Source organism: Apteryx rowi, unplaced genomic scaffold, assembly GCF_003343035.1.
Source record: "Apteryx rowi isolate R43461 unplaced genomic scaffold, aptRow1 scaffold_190, whole genome shotgun sequence".
Taxonomy (NCBI): Eukaryota; Metazoa; Chordata; class Aves; order Apterygiformes; family Apterygidae; genus Apteryx; species Apteryx rowi.
Genome location: NW_020448197.1, coordinates 1,484,695 through 1,490,380, shown reverse-complemented (window position 1 = coordinate 1,490,380; position 5,686 = coordinate 1,484,695). Strand labels below are relative to the sequence as shown.

General features: G+C 59.7%; 2 protein-coding genes across 4 annotated transcripts in view; both read right to left on the bottom strand.

The window, feature by feature from the left end:
- The window catches only part of NT5C1A (5'-nucleotidase, cytosolic IA), a 12,446-nt gene extending 10,496 nt beyond the window's left edge, over positions 1-1,950 (bottom strand). The window contains exons 1-2 of the mRNA XM_026062436.1: positions 1,881-1,950; positions 1-119 (exon numbers count right to left, since the gene is read on the bottom strand). The exon at positions 1-119 is cut by the window's left edge and continues 70 nt beyond it. Coding sequence (XP_025918221.1) covers positions 1-119; positions 1,881-1,950 — 189 coding nt within the window. The remainder of the gene's footprint in view (positions 120-1,880) is intronic.
- A 1,382-nt stretch (positions 1,951-3,332) lies between these two features.
- Positions 3,333-5,090, bottom strand: HPCAL4 (hippocalcin like 4). Of its 3 annotated transcripts, XM_026062550.1 has the most exons (4): positions 5,063-5,090; positions 4,429-4,592; positions 4,013-4,228; positions 3,404-3,601 (listed from the first exon to the last, which is right to left on the bottom strand). In XM_026062550.1, exons 2-4 carry the CDS (start codon positions 4,588-4,590, stop codon positions 3,404-3,406), a joined length of 576 nt encoding a protein of 191 aa, XP_025918335.1. In that variant the 5' UTR covers positions 4,591-4,592; positions 5,063-5,090. The 3 variants fall into 3 exon arrangements, with proteins under 3 accessions (XP_025918334.1, XP_025918335.1, XP_025918332.1); XM_026062549.1 differs by lacking the exon at positions 5,063-5,090 and having other exon boundaries at positions 3,333-3,601; positions 4,429-4,626; XM_026062547.1 differs by lacking the exons at positions 4,013-4,228; positions 5,063-5,090 and having other exon boundaries at positions 4,429-4,590.
- Between the last annotated feature and the right edge of the window lie 596 nt (positions 5,091-5,686).

Sequence of the window (5,686 nt, the reverse complement as noted above, 5' to 3'; positions counted from 1 at the left end):
TATAAGGCATCCCATGAAGCTCCGGGGTTTCAGCCCACCGAGCTGCGGCTTAACCTCTTCGGGGCCGAGCCCGCCCCGCCGCCGCGATGCTCCGGCCCCCCGAACCCCCGAACCCCCCCCTAATTAACGGGGTGCCGCAGCCGGGCCGGGGGCAGCGCAGGAGGCAGCGCTCCGCAGCCGCTCCAGGGCAAAGTCAGCTGTTCCCGGCTGCGGGAACATCCATGGGGAAAGCGCTGTGCCTTGGTGCAGCCGAAGGGACGCGACTTGGTGGGCAGAGATGCCTTTAGCAGAGGTGTGGGGAGGACGCGAGGCAGGAGGTGACCGGGGACCCCCTGGAGACACGAGCTCCGTCCCCACGTGAGAGCTGCCGCGGCATCTCGTTGCAGCCCGGTTTGCCCACCCTCGCAAAGTGCAGCAGCAGCGAAGGCTTCGCTCCAGCACCGTCTCTCCCAGAGCATGATGCTGTCCCCTGTGTTGGGCGATCCGTGCAAGGGGGACGCAGCCCAGGAGCCAGGTGGGTTGGGGTCGGGGTGGCTGGATGGGCGCAGGAGCAGCCGCCCACGGAGCTGGAGGCGACAGAGCAGCCGCGGCGGTGGCCGGCTGCACGGTGAGTCACGGCGTGACTCAAGAGCTCACCCTCTGCTCTGTGCCCAGAGTAAGCTGCGCTTTGCACTGCTTAATAGAATGATTGCTGATATTAATTAAAGCTATTTGCTAAATGGTCTCCCGTGAGTGCTGGTGGGATTGGCTCCAGCCCCAGAGCCGTAGGAGGCTGAAGGTAAACTTGGCTTTCAGTTTAGACTGAAAACTGCACTCTGACTGATCTCATCATGATCTCCCTCGGGGAGCCTGACGTGAGCCCTGAAGATCAAAACTGGCCATCAAGGAAGGGCCAAGCAATGGAGGACCCCACCGTCTCTCGCTGGCAGGGGGCAGCACCTGGAGGGAGGCAGCAGAGCTTTCTGGGTGTTTAACATCATTTCAGCCCCCACAAAGACTCCCTTTCCCGAGGTCCCCACTGGCGAATACCGAAGCGCACCCAGGCCAGGTGGCCCCAAGGGAAGCAGCAGCTCTGTGGGGCCCGGGATAACCGAGGCTATTCTCGGCATCCCCTCTCAAGCTTGAGCTCCTGCCCTTTTAGACAGTGTCTCTGGCAGGTTTCCAGGCTCTCGCAATGTGAGCGATTTGCAGGATCCCTCCTCCACTGGGCACCACCGAGCCACAAATACACACACATGCTCCAGGACGGACCAGGCAAGCAAGGCCAGCCAAATTCATCGTCCACAGAGCTCTCCCTGCCCAACTGCTGCTCCCAAAGCAACCGAGGGAGCGCTCTTAAAAATACACATGCTTTGTGTATTTTTACGGTTTGCCACGGTATGCCACAGTTTTGACCCCTTCCCATCCCTTTGCTCAGGTGCTGGCTGCCACAGGACATGAGCTTTGGGCGCTTTGCAGGGTCGAAGCACAGCCAGGCACCACCCTGGGCGCTGGAGCCAGGCAGGCTGGGGTGAGCTGCATGGCCCGGCTTTGCTTGCTGCTGGGATCCCAGCTCCCGTCCTTCTGCCGAGGAGCCAGACCTGCTTGCTTAAATACAGAGGAATATTTAAAGTTGGTGAGAGCTCCCTAGCAACAGCCACCAGGCATCATTTCTGCAGGCTGGTGATGGAGAAAAAAGACCAGAGGAAAAACTGTGAAGGGAAAATAGGAGTGGAGAAGACGAGACTGAGAAAGAAAGCCATGCACTGATAGCAAGCCCCAGTCACTGCTGGTGGAGAAATGAGACCTGGCTCCAGCAGAGATCAGGGATTCCTGGTCCTAACCCCCAGGAGATAAGGTTATTCCCTTCCCCGATGCTACATACACAGCCAAAGGCTCACGGTCTCCCTCGTCCTCAGCAGTACCCAGGCTGAGCCCCTCTGTGCTTTCCCGAGAGCTGGGCTTCTCCATCCCCTGGGGTCTCGCAGCCTCAGACAAGCCCTTCGAGCAATGCTCAGGAGCACAGCGATGTCATCTAGCCCCCCAAAATAGCAGCAGCAGGATGATGCCCCTCAGTAAGCCAGCCAGGAAAGTCACATGTGAGACACAGTTTATTTTTCCATTAAAAAAATATATAACAACTTCACAGTCGCCTAACAGATATTACAGTCATCAACACCACAACGTGCAGACTAAACACCGACCTGTGACAATATTCCTGTCGTGGGACTGGGGGCAGAGGCAGCAGGCTGGGATGGGGAGAGGAGGGAGGCGCAGTTACGTTTCGTGTGCCGAGTCACCGTGTCCTTGCACCCTTCCCGGGAGGCTCCACGCGTGTAGGGCCCATCCGTACCTTTCTATGGCCTCCAATGCAGGATATATCCATTCCTACAGCAGCCCCATCCTGCTCCGCATGCCGGGAAGCATGTGGGCCTGCAAGGCTCCCGTGCCTCGTGGGGCAAAGGCCTGCCTCCGCGCCTCCCGCCCCGACGCCGGTGCGGTCCACGGTGCTGCAAGGAATCAAGGCAGCCCCTTCCCTGGGTGCAGGGCCCTAGGCTTCTTCCCATGTCCTCAGTAATCAGGAAGGACAAACTCTGCAGGCATCCAAAATACTGCCAGGGTGGCTTAAAACAGAGGCTGGCACTAATGCGCAGCCCCACAGAGCCGTCGCCAGCAGCAAGAGCTGAGGCAGGAAGGCTAAAGCCGCCAGCGAGCCGCGGTGAGGGTGCAGCACCCCACCAGAGCTCCCGGCACTGGCTCTGGCCGCTCCGTGCAGCTCACGGGGAATCGCCAGTGAAGGAAACGCTGGGGCAGGACTCAGGGCCTTTCAGCCTCCCTGGAGGCCTCACAAGCAATCAGGGTGAGTGGAAAGCAAAAAAAAAAAGCTGGTTTAAGCTTGGGATGAAAGAAACGGGCCAGGCGGAGCCGTGGGGGAGAGCAGAGAGCACACGGAGTGAGCAGCTGGGATGCTGGAGCAGTTTGCCTTAAGCGCGTCACCCTAGGGGAGCTGGGAGGCTCCTGGCAGGCGTCGGGGATCACTGCTGCGGAGAGGCCAGCGCTGGGCCCGAGAGGGCTGATTTGTGGGGCAAGCTCAAGCTGGCAGCGTCTGGAGCAGCCGGCACCAGCTGAGGGAGAACTGCAGTCCCTGGACCAGCCAGATCATGCCCAGGATGCAGCAAGGAGCGAGGTGGAGGGCTGGCAGGAAGGATGGAGCGTGGCTCACATCCAGGGCTAAGCAACACGGGGGGACTCAGCAGAGCAGGGAAAATGTTTTCCCCAGCAGATCTGTGCCACGAGGCACCAAGTAAAGCTYCAAGAAGCAGCATGCGTGTGGCAGGGATGGGAGATTAGGCAACAGGGGTGGAAACCATCATGGGGAGCAGAGGTTGGCTTCAACCAGTCTAGTGGTAAGCCCCCCTGGGCTCTATTTCTGCATGTCGCATTGCAGGAGGAGAACGATGGAGGGATCGCTCTTTGCTGCCTCCTTGAACTCTTCCAGGGAGATCTGGTCATCTTTGTCCTTGTCCATCTTCGTGAAGATCTTGTCAACACGCTGCTGGGGAGTCAGCCCGTCTTGGTTCATCCTCATCATGATCACAGTCCCCACCATCTTGTAGATGGCCTGCAGCAAGAAGAGGTGCAGAGTGCCAGAGCTGGAGCATTGGGTGGGCAGAAGGAGCCAGGATGAAGCAGGAACAGGATTCCTACCCTTGCTGGTCCCCACTCATCCCTGGCATGAACTGTGCTTCTGCACAGCTACACCCGTATGCACACCCAGGGCTCTTTTCAGCCAAGGCTATGGCCAGGGAAACCCATTCTGTGGTGCCTGAAGGGGCCCAATATTTTTAAAAAGCCTGGAGAAAGCAGGCTACTCCTGCTGGTTTTAAGCACTGGACTTCAAGAACCTGCAGAAACACCAAAAACCCAGCAGGTCAAAGCAAGCTGCTTGGCCGTTTCTCCAGGCTCATCCATCCTTGCCCAGCACCAGTCAGGGCTGAGCCCACCACCACATATAGCCCCACGTCACAAGTACCTCGATGATCTCCAGCATCTCCAAGCGTGTGATCTTCCCATCTCCATCCAGGTCGTACATCTCGAAGGCCCAGTTGAGTTTCTGCTCAAAGGTCCCCCTGGAGGTGACAGACAGGGCACAGATGAACTCCCGGAAGTCAATGGTCCCGTCACCGTTCTTGTCGAAGGTGCGGAAAGCGTGCTGGGCGAACTTAGAAGCGTCTCCGTAGGGGAAAAACTGCAGGGAGGAGAGAAGAGAGAGATCTAAACGGGGAGGGGGAGCTCGGCGTGGAGGATAGACATCACATCCTCAGGACAGCAGTGTCCCGGAGTGGCCCCCTGGCCCAGGAGCTCGACAGTGCCGTAACCACAGGGCTAGGGCCACCGTCCCTGGGGACTGCGTTGGGACCACAGGCCCCATCCTGCGGCCGGGCCCACCTTGATGTAGAGCTGCTGGAACTCCTCCAGGTTGAGGATGCCAGTGGGACAGTCCTTGAGGAAGCCTTTGTACCACTGCTTCAGCTCCTGCTCGCTGAACTCCGTGCTCCTCACCAGGTCATCCAGCATCTCCGGCGCCAGCTTACTGTTGTGTTTCCCCATGGCTGACTCTGGAAGAGGAAAGGCACAGCTCCTTTGTGCGGGGAACAGGGAAGGCTGGTGCTTCTCAGGCAGCATCCTACCGCATGGCACCTGCCGATCCCACGTGCCTTGTCCGCTGCAATGAGCCAATCCAGCCRGCTCGTTAGATGGATACGGTTGCTGAATGTCAGGACAGTGACTGCAGCACTGCCAGGCTTGGTGCCACATTCAACCGTGGCCCTTGCTGCTGGAGCAGGGCAAGAGCCTGCTAGTGCGGCCAGCAGTATGGCCTTCATCCTCCCTTCGCCTTGGCTGCCTCCTCTGCGCTGCCACAGAAACACTCAGAAAGAGCCTGAGGACCCAGGATAACTCATCACACGCTTTACCATCTCGTGATGTTCAGCTGCCCTCCGCGAGGGTGGGACAAAGAAATGGTGACAAGTGCCCCTGAGTCTTTGCCTGCTTGGCGGGGGCTGCGGGGGTGCCCGGGAGCACGAGCCCCTGCTGCTTGTGTTAAAGGAGGGAGAAACCTCACCGGCAGCATCTGACCCGCGGCACCCCGGCAGCCGCAGCGACACGGCCCGAGCCGAGCGGAGGCGTTCAAGGGCGCAGCCAGCGCTGGCTCCYGGGTCAGCCAGCCCCGCGCAAGAAGGGGGCTGCCCAAGCCTCCCCGCAGCGCGGCGCACAGCGCCGGGGCCCTGCAAGGCAGCCGCTGCGTAGGCAGAGCGCGAATCTGCTCCGAATACGCTCTGTGCCTGCTCCCACACAGCCTTGGCTGCCGGCCGCTGCTCCGGCGGAGTGACAGATGGTGAGCCAAGAGAATCCTGGAGTTTCTCTCTCAATAAAGTTGAGTAGAAGTTCACCTGGAGACCAACCAAGCCACATCTCCGCTCCATACGTCTGACTTCCCAGGCACAGGGACTTGCAGTTTTTCCCCCCCAGCCCCTTGGGGTCCTTCTCTTCTCCGCATCGGGGGCACCCAGGGCTGGGCGCGAGCCTCCCTCCCCCAGCACCCGGGGCTGCTCCTCATGCTCACGTTCAGCCCCGCTCTTAGTTAATGGCTCCAGCAGAGGCTGCTTCCTGCTCCACCATCCCACCAGCATCTGTCACCAGTCTG

Excerpts from the sequence above, each read along its gene's own strand:
- HPCAL4 (XM_026062550.1), bottom strand. The coding sequence starts at position 4,590 with ATGGGGAAACACAACAGTAAGCTGGCGCCGGAGATGCTGGATGACCTG. Across the intron at positions 4,229-4,428 it reads TCCAGCAGCTCTACATCAAG|TTTTTCCCCTACGGAGACGC; the intron begins GTGGGCCCGGCC and ends TCCTCCCTGCAG. Across the intron at positions 3,602-4,012 it reads AGATGCTGGAGATCATCGAG|GCCATCTACAAGATGGTGGG; the intron begins GTACTTGTGACG and ends TTCTTGCTGCAG.